This window comes from Microchirus variegatus, assembly GCF_963457635.1.
Source record: "Microchirus variegatus genome assembly, chromosome: 12".
NCBI lineage: Eukaryota > Metazoa > Chordata > Actinopteri > Pleuronectiformes > Soleidae > Microchirus > Microchirus variegatus.
Window position 1 is genome coordinate 15,333,708 of NC_139813.1, and position 20,243 is coordinate 15,353,950.

General features: G+C 37.5%; 1 protein-coding gene across 1 annotated transcript; it reads right to left on the bottom strand.

Moving 5' to 3' along the window:
- Window positions 1–3,759: 3,759 nt before the first annotated feature.
- Window positions 3,760–18,653, bottom strand: scml4 (Scm polycomb group protein like 4; the record flags this gene model as incomplete). Its single annotated transcript, XM_083898539.1, has 8 exons — window positions 3,760–3,806; window positions 4,468–4,582; window positions 6,024–6,169; window positions 7,363–7,575; window positions 10,374–10,503; window positions 11,518–11,880; window positions 15,063–15,078; window positions 18,574–18,653. The coding sequence occupies 8 exons, from the start codon at window positions 18,651–18,653 to the stop codon at window positions 3,760–3,762; spliced, it is 1,110 nt and encodes a 369-aa protein (XP_083754665.1).
- Between the last annotated feature and the right edge of the window lie 1,590 nt (window positions 18,654–20,243).

Consider the following 20,243-nt stretch of genomic DNA (forward strand, 5'->3'; position numbering starts at 1 on the left):
CATAGTATAGTATGATGTACTACATAGTATAGTATGACTTTATTGTCAAGTTTTGGAACAAAAAATGTTTTAAAAAAAATTGTCAGATTTTGGACGACATAGTATAGTATGTCGTTTTTGTCAAATTTTGGACCAAATTTGTTTTTCATGAAATGGTCACATTTTGGACGACATAGTATAGTATGACGTACTATATAGTATGGTATGACGTTTTTGTCAAGTTTTGGACCAAAACAATGTTTTTCAAAAAAATTGTCAGATTTTGGACGACATCGTATAGTATGTCGTCTTTGTCAAATTTTGGACCAAATCTTTTTTGCAAGAAATGGTCACATTTTGGACAACATAGTATAGTTTGACGTACTATATAGTATAGTATGACTGTTTTGTCAAGTTTTGGACCAAAACATTTTTTTCAAAAAAATTGTCAGATTTTGTACGACATAGTATAGTATGTCATTTTTGTCAAATTTTGGACCCAATTTTTTTTGCAGAAAATTGTCACATTTTGGACAACATAGTATAGTATGATGTACTACATAGTATAGTATGACTTTATTGTCAAGTTTTGGACCAAAAAATGTTTTAAAAAAAATTGTCAGATTTTGGACGACATAGTATAGTATGTCGTTTTTGTCAAATTTTGGACCAAATTTGTTTTTCATGAAATGGTCACATTTTGGACGACATAGTATAGTATGACGTACTATATAGTATGGTATGACGTTTTTGTCAAGTTTTGGACCAAAACAATGTTTTTCAAAAAAATTGTCAGATTTTGGACGACATAGTATAGTATGTTGTCTTTGTCAAATTTTGGACCAAATCTTTTTTGCAAGAAATGGTCACATTTTGGACGACATAGTATAGTTTGACGTACTATATAGTATAGTATGACTGTTTTGTCAAGTTTTGGACCAAAACATTTTTTTCAAAAAAATTGTCAGATTTTGTACGACATAGTATAGTATGTCATTTTTGTCAAATTTTGGACCCAATTTTTTTTGCAGAAAATTGTCACATTTTGGACAACATAGTATAGTATGATGTACTACATAGTATGGTATGACGTTTTTGTCAAGTTTTGGACCAAAACAATGTTTTTCAAAAAAATTGTCAGATTTTGGACGACATAGTATAGTATGTCGTTTTTGTCAAATTTTGGACCAGATTTTTTTTTTTGCAAAAAATTGTCACATTTAAGACAACACATTATAGTATGACGTATCACATAGTATAGTATAACATTTTTGTCAAGTTTTGGACCACAAAAAATGTTTTCAAAAAAATTGTCAGATTTTGGACGACATAGTATAGTATGTCATTTTTGTCAAATTTTGGACCAAATTTTTTTTGCAAGAAATGGTCACATTTTGGACGACATAGTATAGTATGACGTACTATATAGTATAGTTTGACGTTTTTGTCAAGTTTTGGACCAAAACAATGTTTTTCAAAAAAATTGTCAGATTTTGGACGACATAGTATAGTATGTCGTTTTTGTCAAATTTTGGACCTTTTTTTTTTGCAAAAAATGGTCACATTTAAGACAACATAGTATAGTATGACGTATCACATAGTATAGTATGTCGTTTTTGTCAAGTTTTGGACCACAAAAAATGTTTTCAAAAAAATTGTCAGATTTTGGACGACATAGTATAGTATGTCGTTTTTGTCAAATTTTGGACCAAATTTTTTTGTAAGAAATGGTCCCATTTTGGAAGACATAGTATAGTATGACGTACTATATAGTATAGTTTGACGTTTTTGTCAAGTTTTGGACCAAAACAATGTTTTTCAAAAAAATTGTCAGATTTTGGACTACATAGTATAGTATGTCGTTTTCGTCAAATTTTAGACCCAATTTTTTTTGCAGAAAATTGTCACATTTTGGAAAACATAGTACGACGTGCTAAATAGTATAGTATGACGTTTTTGTCAAGTTTTGGACCAAAACAATGTTTTTCAAAAAAATTGTCAGATTTTGGACGACATTATAGTATGTCGTTTTTGTCAAATTTTGGACCTTTTTTTTTTTTGCAAAAAATGGTCACATTTAAGACAACATAGTATAGTATGATGTACTACATAGTATAGTATGACTTTATTGTCAACTTTTGGACCAAAAAATGTTTTCAAAAAAATTGTCAGATTTTGGACGACATAGTATAGTATGTCGTTTTTGTCAAATTTTGGACCAAATTTGTTTTTCATAAAATGGTCACATTTTGGACGACATAGTATAGTATGACGTACTATATAGTATAGTATGACGTTTTTGTCAAGTTTTGGACCAAAACAATGTTTTTCAAAAAAATTGTCCGATTTTGGACGACATAGTATAGTATGTCGTTTTTGTCAAATTTTGGACCAATTCTTTTTTGCAGAAAATTGTCACATTTTGGACAACATAGTATAGTATGATGTACTACATAGTATAGTATGACTTTATTGTCAAATTTTAGACCAAAGAATGTTTTGCAAAAAAATTGTCAAATTTTGGAACAACATAGTATAGTATGACGTATTTGTCTAAATCTTGACCAAAATTATTTTTTTCAAAAAATTGACAAACCTCGACGACATAGTATAGTATGACGTGTTTGTCAAATTCTGGACGACATAGTATGGCCTTTTTGTCAAATTTCAGATGTCACAGTATAGTACGATGTTTTTGTCAAATTTTGGACCAACGTCTTTTTTTTTCAGAAAAATTATCACGTTTTGGACGACATAGTATAGTATGACTTTTTTTGTCAAATTTTGGACGACATAGTTTATTATTACATTTTTGTATATATATATATTTATATATTATATTTATATATTTATGAACATAACTGTGGGTACATACGAAGTAGAAAAAGTTTTACATTTGGATCAATAGTAAAGTCGCATTTGTCTAAACAAAATAACAAAAATGCAACTACAAACATAATTCAAAAGAGAAGCAGGTTCATTTGGAGTACAGATGCATTTAATATACATCATAAATGTGATACAAAACTTGTGGAAAATAGGTCTCTTATACCACACCACCCTTCTTGCAGATCATGAAATTCCATATGTCAGACTGAATTATTACAACTGTATTTTTTTTTTTTTTTTTTTTTGAAAAGGAAAAATTGAATAGCTCACTTTGACAGAAGACCATTAATGAAATACAAAAAAGAAAATCCTACATCGACATACAAGCTGTTCATCTTATAAGTCTGACTGTGGCACAACATTTCAGAGAGAACTTTAAGCAAAACACAAAATATCACAAAATATTGATCAATGAAAACTTTCAGATGTCAATGTTACTGTTATTAATGCTGTCACTGGTAATGCTGATACTGAGTAGTTGGTCGGTTTTTCTTTATGATTGGACATAAAGTACTGCTGCATACTGCAAGTTAAAATAACTAGAGAGGTATCATGTGAAAAGAATATGAACCGTGAGTGTATTTGTATGGACGTGCACAGATTAGGCCCCAGGTGGCGCTCAAGCCCCTTTTGAAAGACATTTTTATTTATGTCTCTATTCTTTATTTTCTTTTTTTTTTAATATGGCCCATGGCATCATTTCTCAATTAAAAGTGTATAATAATGCCACCCCCCAAAAAAAATTAATATATAGTCGTTCTGAGTACTTAACATCTGCATGAGTGTATGTTTATTGCAATAAATAAATACTGAAGATTGATGAGTCTATGTAGTTGCAGTAATTCTTTGACTGAGCACAAAGTCGCACGGGGGGTTCGTTGCCAGATGTCATCACTCAGCACCACTTCTGCAGCCTTCTGGGCGCTCGAGAAGTGCGACTGTAAAACCAGAAAGTGTAACATCATATGCGATTTATGAGAGCATAATAATAAAAAATCAAAAAAAAATCCATCTGCCTTGTTTGCTTGCTGCCATGTCAGTAGACAGAGTGCCATTCCGAGCACGTCTGCTTTAGTCAGACACCGTATGTTCGTTCACTGAGATGTGGTTTGTGGTTTAAAAAGAAAAAAAAGAAGATGCCCCCTTTACTTTGTTTCACCTTTTCTCGATGATGAAATACAGTACATGTCTATTTTTTTCGAAACGTCTCGCAGTTTTCGAGATTTAGAATCGCCTCGGTAAACATTATCACGGATTATTTGAAAAGATTTCGTTTAAATGTAAATATAACTACTGAGGTAAAGCACCGTGAATTGTCTTTGTGCGTCTCCTGAGGTGTTGATACAGCGTCAATTACGTGAGATCTGCACATCACATTCCATCGTACTGCACTGTTTACACTGTAAAGCCATTCAGATATATGCAGCAAACAAAGACATTAAATAATTCAGCTGTAATAGTTAACAGGGTGTGAAAAAGTCCAAAAAGGTTGCTCGTGAGCTATATTGCTGATGGTTGAGGAAAAAGTCTGTGTGTGTGTGTGTGTGTGTGAGTCGGTGTGAAACCAGAGGTGAGCTTAGCCAGAAAATCACAACCGACTCTGTTTCAGCCTGTCGATGTGGTAGCAGAGTTTGAGCGCGGGGCCCAGCTTCAGGCCCAGGTACTTCATCATCATCTCACTTTTCAGCAGCAGCAGAGCGTCTCCGTCGATCTCCTGAAACGCATCACGGAGCCACGTTTACATGTACAGTACAAGATTGTTATATTATGAATAGAACATCAAGGGAAGACTGTGATGGAGCATTAGCACCTGACTCCATCACAGCATTAGCTGCTCAACAATATGTTATATGGCAAAATGAGAACGTAAAGATATGCAGTTTCCATCATCTATGCAGAGGTGGAAAGTAATGACTTACGTTACTATAATTGAGTAGGTTTTTTGTGTACTTGTACTCCATTCGTTATTGAGTAAACAAAACAGACGGTGGCGGTGAATGACGAGGGCAGGAGAATTAATTATAGTCCCAGAGTGAGTGAAAAAAGTTAAAGGCGCCATATGTAAGAATGTGGCCATTAACGGTTACTACACTCAAATTCAAAATACTGAGGTCTTTTAGGTTTCGTTTTCTGACGTAACTGGCAACCCCGTGGTTGCTCGGCAGCTGAGACTCTACTGACTGCAATGATTGGTAGACGGCGGTAGGTGGCGCCACATTACCAAAACATGATTTCAAAACATAAACATGATTTGCAGTCTGCAAAATATTTTTTTAATGCGAATATTTTGTCTGTACTGTTGTTGTTGGTGAGTTCAGTTTGTTATATGAACATTATTCCTGAGTCTCTGTGACATAATGATTTTACGGCCAGTTGCTTTAGATTCATCACATAATGCAGCTTTAAAGCATTTGTGACCTTTGACCCATTTTGACGGATACATCATGTGTTTACATATTTTATTTTGTCAGCACTTTAATTTGTAAAGGTTTACCTTTAATTAAAAACAACTAATGTGAGATTTGTGTCCCCTTGTAAATTTTGCACGACACAAGAAAGAACCACAACATTAAATTAATTAACTTTAAAACAAGCTACTTTTTTTACTTTAACTTGAGTACATTACTCGACCAGTACTTTTACTTGTACATTACCGTTCAAAAGTTTGGGGTCACTTAGAAATGTCCTTATTTTTGAAGGAAAAGCACTTACTTTTTCAATGAATATAATGTTAATCAATCAATCAGAAACACACTCTATACATTGTTAATGTGGTAAACAACTATTCTAGCTGCAAACGTCTGGTTTTTAATGGAATATGCACATAGGTGTATAGAGGCCCATTTCCAGCAACCATCTCTCCAGTGTTCTAATGGTACATTGTGTTTGCTAATCGCGTTAGAAGGCAATCGGATGATTAGAAAACCCTTGGAAACCCTTGTGCAATTGTATTAGCACAGCGCTGAAAACAGTTTTGCTGATTCTTTGACGAAAGCAAAGTTTGAAGGGCAAAATGAGGACATGTTAGTGTAACAGAAGAGGACGTCTGTTGTGGCGAACCCCCTGAAGGGAGCGAAGCCGAAAAAGGAAAAGCAGAAGATAACAGAACGATCAAAAATACATGAATACCCTACAGTGTAGTAGTCTGGACTCACATGTTTCCTGAAGACATCAGCGTGAGGTCCTAGTGCTTGAGGGTCGGCGTCTTTGATGAACCAAACCACCTCCTCCACACTCCAGTTAGATGGGTCCTTACCAGCAGGACGTTTGCACTCTCCAGAGTCTGGCATCGGACTGTAGCCTGTGAATGTAGCACAGGGAGGAAGATTTTATGAATAAATGCTGAACACCACTGGAATTTAAATGACTTTATTTGCCTTTTTTTGCATTGACTTAGATCAGGAGATTCCCACATATGTCTGTTTATAATGAACTACATGAGCACGACTGTGTTCCACTCTTGCAAATAAAGAGAACCAATTAAAGGTGCCTTATGTAAGAATGTGGCCAAAAACGGTTACTACATTCAAATGCAAAATACCGAGGTCTTTTAGGTTTCGTTTTCTGACGTAACTGGCAACCCGTGGTTGCTCGGCAGCTGAGACTCTAATGACTGCAATGATTGGTAGACGGCGGTAGGTGGCGCCACATGCCAAAACATGATTTCAAAACATAAACATGATTTGCAGTCTGCAAAATAATTTTTTTAATGCAAATATTTTGCCTGTACTGTTGTTGTTGGTGAGTTCATTATGTTATATGAACATTATTCCTGAGTCTCTGTGACATATTAGGAGGATTTTATGGCCAGTTGCTTTAGATTTATTACATAATGCACCTTTAAGTTGCACCACAACAACATTTCTCTCGCTAATTGCATTGCATGTAAGGTCAAAATTGGAGGTAGACGATCATTCATTGGATGTTTTTTTTATATATATTCTGTATCAACTGTCTCTGCACCATTAGTTGATTAGATGAATAAAGAAAACAAGTTAAGTTATACAGCAAATCTTTGTCTACTTTTGTTCTCAGAAACGCATTAAATGCTGCAATAAAAGTGCAATAAAACTAAATGTAACGTTTTCATTTGAAAAGGTTTGGGGGGTTTTTGATGACCTGTTTGTGGGATATCAACCTACAATGTTATGCACAACAAGTTTGCTTGTTGTAGAAGTCGTCTTGTCCATCTCGATCAGAAATCAAGTGATTCAAACAATGATCTATAGGTTATATAAGCCGGGGTTGAAAATGCGAACCCTAACTCTAAACCCTAATCCTAATTATTGATTAATAAAACAATAATGTCATATTTGTTTCACTGGTAACAATGCAAACATAAAATGTAGATTGGAAAGACAGACCATATGTATTTAATATTTATTGAAGTCATTTTGTCATAATATATCAGCTCTGACTTGAAATATATTAATTTTCTTTCATAATAAAGGGTGTAGCAATCGTTTCAGGGGTCTCCCCCACACACAGCCTCACCATTTCTGTTTGCATCCTGGAAGCTTGCCGGGCTTGACAATTGTCTGCACAAGCCCATCGGAGTGGAGCACCTGCTGCCACGGTAACCATAAGTGCGCTTCGCTGGGTACTGTGACACCATGAGGTTAAAGCCGGAGTCACTGGGATCCACGGCGTACCTCTTGGACTCCACTGGCGGGTCACACAGGAAGTCGTCAGGCACTGGCGTCTCTGCTGAAGAAGCAGCAAACCACAACCACAACAAGGACAGGAAGTGACGTATTTCCTTTGAAGCCCACGCGCGGTGGAGACGGGTCAAAGGTTTCACACATTTACTCAACGACTGAGGATGGAACAAATCAAGGTGGTTGTAAAATGTGATTAACAGTTCAATTTAGCTATTTTCAAACCAACTGACTAAACTATAGTCAGCAAAAAATATAAACACACAAACTTGAAATGTTGAACAAAAACAGAATGTCATGACATTTGCTCAGATTCTTGATGCATTTGTTTATGGAATGATTTGTTTTGCTCAAACCCAGTAGTCCAGTGTCACTCGGCCACTCCTATTGACTGCAATCTCAGATTGAGTATTTCAACTCACCAGAGTCATGGAGCATGGCAGAGTGGTGGTCAATATGTGTGACCAGTACACAGACACTCCTTATGGTCTGGTCAATAAAAGGGCACACCAAAATGTGGACTTTTGTCACTTTTTGTCAATATGCCACAGATGTCACAAATCATGAGGGAGCGTGACATTGTCATGCTGAGTGCTGGATCGAGCATTACAGCTGTGGCAACACAACTGAATTTGCATCATTCCACGATCGACAACCCGGTGATGTCCATGCATCGCCGGTGTACCGCTCTGCGTGAGGCTAATGGTGGACACCATGGATGTATTATATGAACTGGATAGAGCACCGCCCCTGGCTTCCGTTCATTCCTATGAAGCTGCTCACCCAGCGCATATGCCAAAAAAGTTTTTTGACTTCCGCGTCTATTTCTTTATGGGGCCCATAGAGCATGCACAGTAGTGTCACTACCATATAAAGATCTATAAAAGCCCGTGTCCATGTCTCTGTGGACACTTTTACTATTGCGGTCAATGGGAAAATTTATTTTGGGCTCCATGGGGTTTTCTGTTGCAGTACCCACAGTGACCACCATGTAAAAATTGTCTTCAAGGCAGAGGGGGCAGTACTCTATCCAGTTCATATAATACATCCATGGTGGACACACACAGAACTTGGATCATCGACCCCCATTGTGTTTTTCCTGCCATTACTCCAAGACTTTTGTTTTGAAATTGATAAAGCCACTTCATTGTAATTTGATCTGATTTTGTATGATTTTTGTATGATTTAGTCACTCAGCGATGACCGACTACACTTATAGGAAAGTATATGTTAAACCCCCGCTGAGTCTGTTACTGTGAGGAAATGAAACAGCTGAGCGGTAAAACAGTAGATCCTTTGAATCTGCTCTGAGCTGTTATAAGTTTACCTGTGATGACAAAGATTAAAGATGGAAATACTCCACTGAGGTTTGAAAACACTATTTCCTTTTTCATCTATACATCCAAACATCTTTAACCTCTGCATCCATGACTCTCTTTACTAAATAGTGAGTATATCTCTGCAATTACAAGCTCTATGTGAATTATCCTGGTATCAAAATAGAGATAAATGTCCTACTCTTTGCAAATGCAATTGCTAAGGTTGTAAATATTGTGTAAATTGAAAAATTGTAAATATTATAAATAGTTGATTGTGGATTTTTAAAGTGATTGTTGTTATTCTTGCTATTATTATCATTATTATTATTTTTATTGCTACAGTTTTTATTATATTAGCAATTTTCAGTCAATCTATTCATGTTAGAGACAAATAGAATCCTTTTGTATGGTTGTATTTGAATTTTTTTCATTCATTTCTTTTAGACCAATAGTGATATGTAAATACATTAAAAAGGGTTTAATAATTTGGTTCCTCAAATGGCACAGATGGTGCCAAACTGTGCCAAATTAGGCATCGCTTTACTAAAACCTCTGCTCTGTTTTTAAGCTGCTACCGCATATTGTTCAAGTTGATATTTACTTTAAAATGCAATTTTTACCTTTTTTTTTTTTTAATTGTGCAAATTCTTTTAATCCTTCATTTATGTTGGGTTCCACAGTTGCATCTAAAGTGATAGAGCATGTAATTACAGAGATATTCATGTCATTTTCAAGCAAAGACCCCCCTAGAAAAGTGCATATCTGTCTGGGTGGTGGTGCAGAGAGTTAACTGGTCTGTGTTTGCACACACAGTGTGTGTGTGTGTGTGTGTGTGTGTGAGAGCATGCTTTGCGTCTGTTTACAGTGTGACATTAAACACGTTTCATGATTTGCGAGACACAAAGACCAAACTGCCGGTCCCTGACACGTTAGATTCCTATTCCCAACTCAAATACACTGAAGGCAATCTTTAAATATTTGCTTATTCAGAGTAGAATAGATCATGTCAGGAAATGGAAGAAAAAAAAAATGTCTGACTTTCTCCACAGACAAAGCAGAAGAGGGAAGCTAAGCGACTGAAGAAAACGCTATGTTTGAAAATGCATCTCTGTATTCTCATGTTACTGCAAAAACACAACATTTACAGACACTACTGTATTTTTTTCATTTAACTAGCAGACAAACACAAGAGTCAGTGTGTTCTGTTACCATCTAAAAGCACATCATCCCCTCACAGACAACAAGTGACTAGTTAGGGAACAAAGAACAAAGACGCCGCGCTGACGTGTGTGAAAACAGAGGCATGTATTCAGCGCTGAAGTATGAAGTCGGCAAGGGACGCACGAAAGAGAAGAGAGGAAGAGGGAGCACATGTCACACCGCAAAACACTCATCGAGCTGTCAGAGTTAAAAAAAAAAAAATACACCTTTCTACCTAATTCGACCTGATAATTCTACAGGTGCAGACCTTTATGTAGAGACGTGACTTTATAAAAGTCAAACTGTGACTCTGTGTGTGTTGTGTTACCTGTTAGGACCTGTGGTGTGGCCGACTGAGGGACGATTGCGGCGTCCTGTGGAACTGAGCCCATCTCAGGCTCTGGAGTGCTGCTGGGAGAAGAGTTGGCCAGTGGGGACATGACCATCCTGGGCTTCAGCTGCACACACACACACACACACACACACACACACACGCACACACACACACACACACACAGAGAGAGAGACACCCAGTTCCCATGACTTCAGAGGACATTGCATTGACTTACATTCATTTCCTGGAGACTTACTCTAACCATAACCATAATTACTACTTAAAGGTGCATTATGTAATAAATCTAAATTGAACTGGCCATAAAATCCTCCTAATATGTCACAGAGACTCAGGAATAATGTTCATATAACAAACTGAACTCACCAACAACAACAGTACAGCCAAAATATTTGCATTAAAAAAAATATTTTGCAGACTGCAAATCATGTTTATGTTTTGAAATCATGTTTTTGGCATGTGGCGCCACCTACCGCCGTCTACCAATCATTGCAGTCAGTAGAGTCTCAGCTGCCGAGCAACCACGGGTTGCCGGTTACGTCAGAAAATGAAACCTAAAAGACCTCGGTATTCTGAATTTGAGTGTAGTAACTGTTTTTGGCCACATTCTTACATATGGCACCTTTACCTCTAACCCTAACCTAACCTTAAAACATGTATTCGCCTTAAAATGTAGTACCTTACAGTTATGGGGACTTGCTTTTTGTCCCCATAAGGAAAACGAGTCCCCATAATGTGACTGTGTAAACAGATGTAGGTCCCCACGACATCAGTAATACCTGTACACAAAAAATAGTTTTTTCCATCTCCATGATGTGACCTCAAAGACATAATGCATTATCTAGCCTCTTACTCTTAACTAAATGCTCAACCCTGAGCCTAAAACCAGGTCTTAACCCTGAAAAAGCCCTTAACCCTCGTGAGGACCAGACAAAATCTCTTGATGGAACTTCACATACCAGTGAGGATGTTCTTTGTTTGCATATTAAGCTTCTGCTTCAAATATAAAAAAATCACACTCTGGCTTCTGCTAAAAGATGACGCCTCCATAAAGCTTTATTCCAAAATATCCCACACTGGACCTGTAATATATAAAAAAATAAAGCGATGACTGACTGACCTTAAAGCCAGGTTTCCTGCCTCTTTTTTTGGGGACCTTGTGGGACGACAGAGGCTCTATGTAGTGACTCTGGAACTCCAGCTTACGGATGGGTGGCCGTCCTCTCTTTCTGCCGGGCACTTTACCCTGGGGCCCCATCATAAACTGCGGGCCAGGAGCGGCGGTCTGCATCTCGGCGCTGCCAGACAGGGGGGCACTCATCAGACCTGACGGAGACCAAAGAACAATGCTGCTGATGGTGATGTTGATGCTGATGATGTAGATGAAAACCAAAAGGAACAGGAAGTGGCAGCTTTCAATCGTGCGCACCGCTGCCTCAGCACCAAACTGGAGCGGAAGCTTAGATGTGTGTGAGACCACTCCCTACACACACACACAGAGAGAGAGAGAGAAACTATAGGAAATAGAAAAAAGCCACATAAAAGCTTTGTAGACTGCTTCACCCCTCCCCCTCTCCAGCTGCAAAGATTGAAATAAATATCATTACTGCGAAAGACAGAAAGAGAGCGACAGACAGAGAGACAAAGACAGGGTGCACACAATCTTAACTTTGACCAGACCAACTAGAAAAGGCAAATACACACATAGACACACACACACCACATAGTGTGATGAGCAATTGTGAGTTACCAGCAGGGAGTTAACAGCACAGAAGTTAAGATGATGATGATGATGGACTAATTAACTGTCTTATACCTATTATTATTGTTATTATATTATTTATGTTGCCTAAAAACAGGAAATAAATGAAGGTAAAAAAAAAGAAAATATATGACCTTCCTCGATGACAAATACTGACAGAGGAGAAACAGGAACAGAGACGCGGACTGAACACGTGAACATCCCTTCGATTCTCCTCCCGAGAGCAAACCACACACACACACACACACACACACACACACACACACACACACACATATGATTCTCAGCGTTGCTTACCCTGCACACAGCTGCTGTCTGCTGACGCTTCACTCCAGTAGCAGGTCTCCTGATATTCCCCCGATGGATCTCCAGCCGTCTGTTCTCTACTGTTACTGTGATGCTGCTGCTGCTACTGTACACTTTAAACACACACACACACACACACACTCTCTCTCTCACTCGCTCTCTCTCTCTCTCTGTTCCTCAATCTCCGACCACCTTCTTCTAAAACCACCCCCTCCTCCCCTAACCCCTCTTGCTGTGTCCCCTTTCAGTTGTCATAGCAACACGCTTCTAACATCCCATGGCAGCCTACAGAGCTTAAAGCAGTGTGTGTGTGCGTGTGTGTGTGTGTGTGTGTGTGTGTGTGTGTGTGTGTGTGTGTGTGTGTGTGTGTGTGTGTGTGTGTGTGTGTGTGTGTGTGTGTGTGTCATAAGCTACTTTTGAAGACAAACCAGTCAATTGGGGACAAAAGATGCTTAGAATAAAGGGTGAGGGTTACACATGTGGTTAAGATAAGGGATACAATAAAAAGAGATATAATTTTTTTTCCCCCCATTTCTATGTTAAAACGTAGAGTATATACAGAGGCTATAAGAATTTGTAACATAGAGTGTCTTATATCTTTTTTTCGGGCACAACCTATAAGCAATGCGATGAAAAAAAAATGTTTAAAATCAGATTGAATTTGTGAAATGTGGAAATACGTCACAGTTCAAAGTTCAATTGGTTCGTTTTTATGAAAAACAAAAGAAAAACGGTCTAATGTTGTGACGTCAGCATAATTATTGCTACTTTATATCACCATTAAAAATGCGATATAGAAATGACTTAACAAAAATGCATTTCTTTTAAAGACACACACACACCCCAGGATGTCCATATAAGGAGTTGTGTATTATTCCCACGGCAAATCACCGTGGGTGCACCTGCGGCACAGTCCCTAAAGTATGACCTGTGACATCGTGTGTGTATGTGTGTGTACTTGTATGTATATCATGGCGAGGACCATTATAAACCACAGGAAGCAAGGACATTTTGGGGAAGTGAAAAAACATTTTTTTTTTTTTTTTTTTTTTTAGCTGGTCCTCACTTTCTGTCACACTGAAAGCTGTTTTAAGACGTTAAGGATTAGAATTAGGCCAGGGTTAGGTTGAGGGTTTGGGGTTTGTCGTTTAACTTGTGATGATTAAGGTTATGGTAGGAGGCTTGTGAGTGTCCTCACAAAGATAGCCGTGCAGACATGTGTGTGTGCGAGAGAGTGAGAGTGTGTAGTGTAATTACAGTCGCTGCAGCTCAGGATTTTTCTTGTCTGTCTTAAAAAAAAAAAAAGCTCACTCAGAGGAATGATGGGGGATTCAAGCTGTGCAATGTTTACCCTATGAGCACAGGGGTCTGTAAACTGTAATCACTGAAATTACACCTGAGGAAATTATATACATAGTATATAATGTATATATAGAGGGAGAGAGGTTTTTTTTTGTGTATTTATACGTATTTTTACTGAAGTATGTTTTTTTTCAGTACTGCACTTAACTACACGGCCATTCCCCAGTAAAAATAAATAAATAAAATGGACAGGTGAATGATGAGGACATGTGAATTAGCACTAATAAAGGTCCCTGAGTGAGCGACACTTTGACCCATTTTGACTGACACATGATTATTATTTTGTCAGCACGTTAACTTATAAAGTTTTGCCTTTAATTAAAAACAACTAATGTGACATTATTGTCCATTATTGTAATTTTTGCACGACACAAGAACCCCGACCTTATATATTATAATCTGTGTGACGTCATGTTTACGTGCCGCGACTCCGGAGTCCGGGCACTGTTTACCAGTTAGCTCCGTTAGCTGCGTTAGCTCCTTTAGCGCGCCTACAGTCGAACTGCAGCTGTCTGTTTATTAAACGAAAAGAGCAGCGCTACAAATAACCAGCGTACCTGTGTACTACGTATGCATTGAGGGAAATGTAGTTGATGGTCAACGCACGCCTTAAAGCAGCATAGACCTATTTTAACACCGATTTTTAAGACCAATTAATCACTCGCGGGCCACATAAAATGACGCGGCGGGCCACATCTGGCCCCCGGGCCTTGAGTTTGACACATGTGCTTTAGAGACTCATTTGAACAATCTGGAGTCACGTGAACATGACATCACGCGCATCTTTTTCCGGTCAGTCGTCCTGGAATATATATATACATATATATATGTATATATATATGCATAAAACCAAAGTTTCAGTTAGAGGCCTTTCGAAAAGCTCATTTTTACAGACTTCCTCTGCTCATGTCTGTGTTTTAATGTCTGATAATAAAACACACCAAAAGATAAGACGACCCAGCCGAGGGTAAGGTTGTGCGATTCCCCCGGCTGAGGTCCGGTTATTAAAAGAAAACGTGCGCTCTCCGCGGGCTTATTTCCTCTAAAAAGCGACAACTGAAGAACAACTCGGCCTCTACCCCCTTTGCCACCACTTATCGATTAGTTGCGCTCCACGGTTGCCATGCCGATTCCCGTTTAGACCCTGCGTTTGTGTGTGGGGGGGCTTGAACGCTCAATCAAAATCAGGTTAACCTTTCAGAGAGAGGATCAAAGCCCCCCCCCCGCGCCCTCACCTCCACGAACAACCGCCTGACAGCACGTGCAGGGACTTGTAAGAGGTCGGCTTTAAGGAAAACACTGAATATGATATGAATATACGTATTTTCAAAAAGGGAAAACGAGGGTTTGAACAAAAAGGGGTATGAACGGATTGCAATATATCAATATATGTCATTTGATTTTACAGATTAAGGGTTAGGGTTAGCCTCAAAAATATTGTAAGTTCTGTTTATTTTCATTTGAAGGCTCACATTGGTGCGGTGTCCTGTTCTATTCATTTTGGCCAATGGTTTTATTTTTATTTCATTATATACTTGGTCTGATTGTATTTATGTTATTATCATTATTAGCAGGGACATTTAAAGGTGCATTATGTAATAAATCTAAAGCAACTGGTCATAAAATCCTCCTAATATGTCACAGAGACTCAGGAATTATGTTCATATAACAAACTGAACTCACCAACAACAACAGTACAGACAAAATATTTGCATTCAAAAAAAATTTTTGCAGACTGCAAATCATGTTTTGGCATGTGGCGCCACCTACCGCCATCTACCAATCATTGCAGTCAGTAGAGTCTCAGCTGCCGAGCAACCACGGGTTGCCACGTCTGAGCTACAATGGCGGACAAAATGACACTGAATTTGATTGTAGTAACCGTTTTCGGCCACATTCTTACATATGGCGCCTTTAAATGTGGCATTTATAAAATATTATGTTTTAAATTGTTTCAGACTGAAATGTGACTTTTTGGTTATTCCTGAATAAATATATCAGTCAAATTTGGTTTACGTAAGAAAAAAAAAAAAAAAACACATTTATAAATACTACTTGGGTACACCAGTTACTGTGATCTAATCAAACTGTGACAAAAGCATATTGTCCCAGCCCTAGATATGATACAGCTAGAACACAGTCGCACGGTTAATCTGCAGTTACTGTGATGCCCTGTCTGTTGTCTATGTGTGTGTCTGTATCTATGTGTGTCTGTGTGTGTGTGTGACCCCATAAATCATAAAAGTAATTACACAGTGAGATTAATCCAGATGTCCCTCCTCGATCAGTCCTGTCCTATTACGCTGTTTCACATTACAGATGGAGACTGAGGGAGCAGATAATCATCTTTTACTTAAAAAGAAATGGGCGTGGGGGAGGGGAAGGAGGGGAAGGGAGGGGGGTTCACCATTAACACTGACTAACGACGTGAGGCAACTCCATTTTTTTTTTTTCACAGACGGGGGGAAATCTTTGCACCACTGCACCCTGTGCTTTTTGGACTGCAGCCTAATTTGTTTACGGCTAATTAAGCAATTAAGCGATCAGCGATCGACTCCTCCCCCGTTTTTATTGTTAAACCACGGGACACAATCTTCCCATATTGTCTCCTGTTTTGGGACGCCGGCGTGTTAGAGGACGGCGTTTAAAAAAAAATGCTGCTGGAGCACGGTGTTATGATGCTGAACAATGATCGGCGATGATTAGCATAACTTAATTCAGTAGCTTCGGGCCATGGACTTTTAAATCTGTTTTCACTTATGCAAAAGGGGAAATTGCAATGGAGTCAGTTATGCTAATGCTGCTGTAAAGTGCACACCTACACACATAAACAAAATGTCTTAACACACACACACACACAAACACTGGTTTCCATGACTTCTAAGGACACTGCATTGATTTACAGTTATTTCCTGGAGACTTCATTTAACCTTAACCATAATTACTACTGCCGTAATCCTAATCCTGACCCTAAATTTAATTCAACCCTAACCTTAGTCTAACTTTAAAACATGTCTTCACCTTAAAATGTAGGAATTTACATTATATTTATCATTTTTGTCCCCATAATGTGACTTAGGTCCCCACAACATAAGGAATACCAGGTACACACACACACACAGATTCTTGTACAGCATTCTTAGCGAAGACACTCGTATACATAATACATTCCCTAGGCCCAAGACTACAATTAACCTTCACAATTAAATGCCTAACCCTTAACCGCAACCCTTAACATACACTTAATTATAATCCTTCCCCTAAAACCAAGTCTTCACCCTGAAAAAGAAGCCCTTTAAAATTAAAGCTAAATTGGTCCTCACAAAGACAGATATACAAGTAAAAACACACACACGCGTGAAGATTTATGCATAAAATAATCACATTTTAACTAGAAGCTACAGTATATGCCCTTTTCCTCTGGGTGTGTGTGTGTGTGCGTGCGTGCGCGCGTGTGTGTGTGTGTGTTCTCTAATCAAAGTAACAATGAAACACACACCCCTGAATTTATTTACAGCTCAGGCAGAGTGTCACCATGGTAACAGACAGCCAAATCGGATTCGGCACCGAAGTCATGCAATAAGGTGGGAATAAATAAACACATAAACAGCGATGTGTGTATTAAACAGGCGCACACACACACACACACACACACACACACACACTCTGCCCCTCCTTATCTCCACTTTGTGTTGATAACACGAAACACTCCACGAGGAATGGAAGGAGAGGAATATTGCTCTTTTCATCAGCTCAGTGTGGGGGGTTGGAAATGGAAGAATTTGACAAATATATTTCAAAATAAAAATGTCTACAACTACAGACATACAGTATGCACCTACATTTTAGGTTTACATATATATATATATATATATATATATATACTGCACACATTTGAAATGAGTCTTCTTGAATGTTATTTTCTTATAATAAAGCAAGGAGTGCCTATTGTTTTGCCCAATTAAAATTAAATTTAAATTGAAAGGTTTCATTTAAATGTTGGCTTTCCCATTTTTGTTATAGGTTTGGATTGCAGAGCCAAATTTAAATGAAGGAAGCAAGAAAGAGAGAGAGAGGAAGAGGGAAACTGTAAAACTTGAGTTCACCCATTAGAATCAAAATCACCGTTTTAAAGTCTCGAGATTCGTCATTTGACCTGCGCCACTTTGAGGCTCTCGCTGAAGGATACCAGCCGTCAATTAACCCTTAAGTGTCGCAGGTGCACCCAATTAAAAATGTAATTGTGATTTGCCGTGGGAATAAGACACAACTCCTTATATGGACACCCTGGGGGAGGGGGGGGGGTTAGGTCACATAATTAAATTAGGTGCTATTGGAGAAGAGCTGAAGCTAGCCTAGTAATTGAGCTCATTAAATCCTCAGGAAAGTTAGGAGAGTTTATATTTTTGTTGAGCGCACATCAAACCCCATGTGTGTATTCAAGATATTCTTACTCCCTGTTTTTTTATAGATTCTCAAAGGGGCTAATTTTATTTATTTTTTCTCTTTTTTTTTTTTACCACTCAATACTTGCAGGCTCATTTTGTACTTGGAGGTCAAATGTTGGGTTCCATTAAAGAGATTTAACATGAGCTCTAAAGCTGTCTGTCACCTCAAAATAAATATGAATCTGTGAAATAAGTGGCATCAAATTGTACACAGAACAATTCAGGGGAGGTATGTAAAAAAAAAAAAAAAAGAAGAAGAAGAAGTGATTGACAAAATGGTGGTGAAGAGAAAACAAACCCTTTCAGTTCTTTCAGTGGGTGCACATCATCTTCTGTCAGGTTGGAGATGAAAGACTCCCTCAGACCGTCAGATTTCATATTTACCGAGAGATCAGAAACATCAAACAGTGATCCTGGGAAAAAAAAAAAAAGTAGTGAAGTGAAACGCTTGAGAGAAACTTGTTTGTATCTCTGAAGGGTGTTTACTTAATATTCTGTGCATTTGTTTCAGGCTAAATATTAGTTTTAACATTTTATTATCATGATTAACAGCAATAATAATAATAATAATAATCAACCAGAGCATAGAGCCACTGACGATGATATCATGAAGTATGTGGAGCTGCAGAAAAAGGATGAATGAGATAATTACGTTGTCATCTACACGAGACAATAAGAAATGTGTTTTAACTGCAGCAGTGTCAGAATAAAAGTTTAATTTGTTTATTTATTTTTTATAACTGTTAAATACTGAAAGCCTGATTATCTTACAGAGGATTAAATGATTCATTTAACATGTTTGTTTCTAAATATTCTCCTCGAAAGAAAAATGATCTGAGGTGAGTTATGAGGTAATGCACCTCCACTTATTTGCAAATGCTAAATCATTTAAAAACAAACAACAGCAGCAGCTGAACTGAATATGCAATGTGTGTAAAAATATAAATAAATAATCAACATAAATTAAGTGTAAAGGTCCCAATAATAAATGAATGTGAAATAATACTTAGCAGGGTTTTTTAGCTTTATGCAATTAATTTAATGGAAAACCATCTGCAAGTGAAAAATAGACTCAGTTAATAACAAACCTGTAGAATAAAGTGTAAAGTATTTTATTTTATGTGATTTGTTACCTTTATTATAATATTCATGCATTTATTGAAGGCTGGTGAACGTTTAGGCTCTCACAAAATTAAGTTAAATGTGAAAACATTTATTTCAAAATAAAAAAAACAGGTGTCATGATCATTAATAACAGCCTTAAGGGTTTTTTTTAATTATTATATTAATACCTACTGTTGTAAAGTCACAACATCACTTTAAGCTGTCTCAAAAACAAACCTGCTAATGTTTTTTTATGTATGTAATTGCATGGTTTAAAAAAAACACAAAAAAAAACCACATTCACATTTGTTTAGCCATGCAATGCCATTGGATGGTAAATGTGTAAATAAGCCATCAGGCCATGAACTCATACAATGAGCACTGAAAAAAATCAACACTGAAGTAAAATCCCTGAATTGTTTGATTATTAGGATGCCTAGAATACTAAATTATTATGGAATACATGCACATGGGGACATTGTATTGTATGATTCACAATTTCTAAATGTGTCTCCCTCTTATCTGGCTTCCTTCAGCATATGCTGAGTCTGCCCCCAAAGTTTTCATTCAGATTTTTATGAGTCTAATAAATGATGTTACTGTGACGTGATTATTATTCATGATATTTACTGTTATAGTGCTTTGAAAGCAGTCCTTAACGCAAATTGGACCCTTCTATTCTGTATAATTGTTCTGGAAGTATGAGTGCAGATACATATATTCTGCGCTTTCTAGGCCCAACGTTGCAATATTACATTTCTGTAAAAACTTACTAAAACGTAAAAATGTCTCTGCATCAGAGGCCTCTTTAACACCTGAGAGATAAAAAAAAAGTGTTTTTTCAAAAAAAAAAAAACAGCAAGA